Source organism: Sinocyclocheilus anshuiensis, unplaced genomic scaffold (assembly GCF_001515605.1).
Source record: "Sinocyclocheilus anshuiensis isolate Anshui unplaced genomic scaffold, SAMN03320099.WGS_v1.1 scaffold1317, whole genome shotgun sequence".
NCBI lineage: Eukaryota > Metazoa > Chordata > Actinopteri > Cypriniformes > Cyprinidae > Sinocyclocheilus > Sinocyclocheilus anshuiensis.
This window is the reverse complement of record NW_015551117.1, coordinates 228,977-231,296: the sequence shown is the minus strand read 5'-3', so window position 1 is coordinate 231,296 and position 2,320 is coordinate 228,977. Positions and strand designations below refer to the sequence as shown.

General features: G+C 33.4%; 1 protein-coding gene across 2 annotated transcripts in view; it reads right to left on the bottom strand.

The window, feature by feature from the left end:
• LOC107663022 (casein kinase II subunit alpha'-like) overlaps positions 1-2,320 on the bottom strand; it is a 12,402-nt gene that overhangs the window by 3,973 nt on the left and 6,109 nt on the right. For both annotated transcript variants that reach the window (XM_016453155.1, XM_016453156.1), the window contains 3 exons: positions 1,612-1,713; positions 1,424-1,524; positions 1,125-1,273 (listed from right to left, as the gene is read on the bottom strand). In XM_016453155.1, coding sequence (XP_016308641.1) covers positions 1,125-1,273; positions 1,424-1,524; positions 1,612-1,713 — 352 coding nt within the window. The remainder of the gene's footprint in view (positions 1-1,124; positions 1,274-1,423; positions 1,525-1,611; positions 1,714-2,320) is intronic.

Genomic DNA, 2,320 nt, shown 5'->3' with positions numbered 1-2,320 from the left:
TTACACAGAATAAGGCACGCAACATATTTCATAGTATTTAAGCAGTGATAAAGGCATTGCATTATAAATATACTTTAGTTTATGGAAAATTATAATAATAAGAACTAAGATAAACCGTATATTGCCGTAGTCGTGTGTTTATTAGTCACGTGGAATCAATGAAAGCAGTTGAATCTTCTGTTTATTCAGCTGCAGTGATTCTGGGTTTCTTCTGCGAGGTGTATTTGGATTTTCCGCGTGAGAGCGCCCTCTGGCCTTTGGATGGAGATTTACTGCTGATCACAGAACCGTGCTTCACTGAAAGATACGCATGACAATCGCAGCTTCTGTCGAATCGCGATCTCGATTCCATTTCGATTTATCGTGCAGCCCTACGAGTGATAATACCATTTTATTTTAAAATAAAAAGGGAGTATTAAATACAAATAGAATTATTTTATAGTAAACTTAAAAATAAAATGCTAATATTTTTTTTAATCATTATTATTTTTAATTTGAATTATTTAAATTTTTCATTTTCAAACTTAAAATCAGCAAGCTTTTATTTTGACTGGTAGTTGTGCATTTTAAAATAAAAAGGGAGTATTAAATACAAATAGAATTATTTTATAGTAAACTTAAAAATAAAATGCTAATATTTTTTTTAATCATTATTATTTTTAATTTGAATTATTTAAATTTTTCATTTTCAAACTTAAAATCAGCAAGCTTTTATTTTGACTGGTAATTGTGCATTAACAGCTGTCAACCATGGCTGCGTTTCCCAAAAGCATCGTAAGCCTAAGTTGATCGTAGCTCCATAGGTGGCAATGGGTCTACGATGTACTTAGGCTTACGATGATTTTGGGAAACACAGCCCATGTCGGTACGCAAACGTGCGCTCTGAACTCATTTACACAGCACATTTCTTATTTTGGTCGTGCATGCGGACCTGCGGACCACTTATGTGCACCCCTGACTATATTTTACTGTGTTTTTGATTAAATAAATGCAGCCTTGGTGAGACTTATTTCAAAACCATAAAAAAAATACATTATTCCAAACTCTGGACCGGAAGTGAATGTAATAATAAAAAATAACTTGAGAAATTAATTAATCAAAGCAGATAAGGAAAGCCGGCTCACAAAAGTAGGGGTGTTCCATGGCCTCTTGGGCAGTCAGTCTCTGTTGATGATCATAACGCAGAAGTTTATCCAGCAAATCCAAAGCTTCTGGGCTCACCAAGTGCTGATTCTCAGGCTGAACAAAGTTCTCCCAGCGCTTACGGGTCTGCCTGAAGATGTTTGCAGTTTCAAAATGAAAACACTCTAGCAATTTCAATATGAAATCATTTAAAATCAATATGTAGAATTCACTAAAATATTGTACAAAGATCCTTAAAAACGGACTAATGTGAAAATCACGGTCAATAATTCAGACTCACTGGCCAAGCAGATCTTTGAAACGTGTGTCCAGCTCAATGTGATACTTGTTCAGGTAGCTGAATAGCTCTTCTGTTCCAAGAACCTTTGCAATTCTGACCAACTGCAGGAAAGATTCTGCTGTTAGCATACTGAATATTTTAACACTACATATTGTAATATTTTTTTACAGAAGATTGAAAAGTCATACCTGGTCATAGTTGTCTTGACCATGGAAAAATGGCTCTTTCTGGAAGATCATACTGGCTAACATACAGCCTAAACTCCACATGTCCAAACTGTAGTCATACATCTGCAAATCATTTGGGAGACTTAACTGCAATGTCTGATGGTAATGTTGGAATAAGTTAACTCCATATAAGACTGTCTCCTAAAATCTGGTCTTGTCTGTTCAATTGGATAATTGTGAGGCTAATCGTTTCTCATGGGAACATCTGTAAAAATAAATCTGCCTGGCACCTCAGTGATAAAACTCTTGCATTCATATGGTGATTTATTATCCATAATGGAGGAGTGAGTTCTGTGATCCTGCAAACCTGGGAACACGCTGCTCAAACGGTCAGTCACATGATTGTCTGCTGTAAACAGCTGTCTGTTTTTGCTTGGACAATGAAAAAAATATATATTTTATTTAATATTTATTACAATAAAGATTTTTTTAATTTAATTCATAATATCCTATTCATTATTTGATTATTTAAATATCTTATTTAAATTTAACAGGAAGCTTAACACTCTATAGTTTAAATGATTTTCTGTCTTGCATTTTCTTTCAAAATGATGAATGTCACTTTAAAGATCTGGAAATTTACATAAGGTAAACATTTGACCCATTTGAACAAGCGAAATAATTAGTAGTACTAGTAATAACCATAATAATAATAATAATAAATAAATAT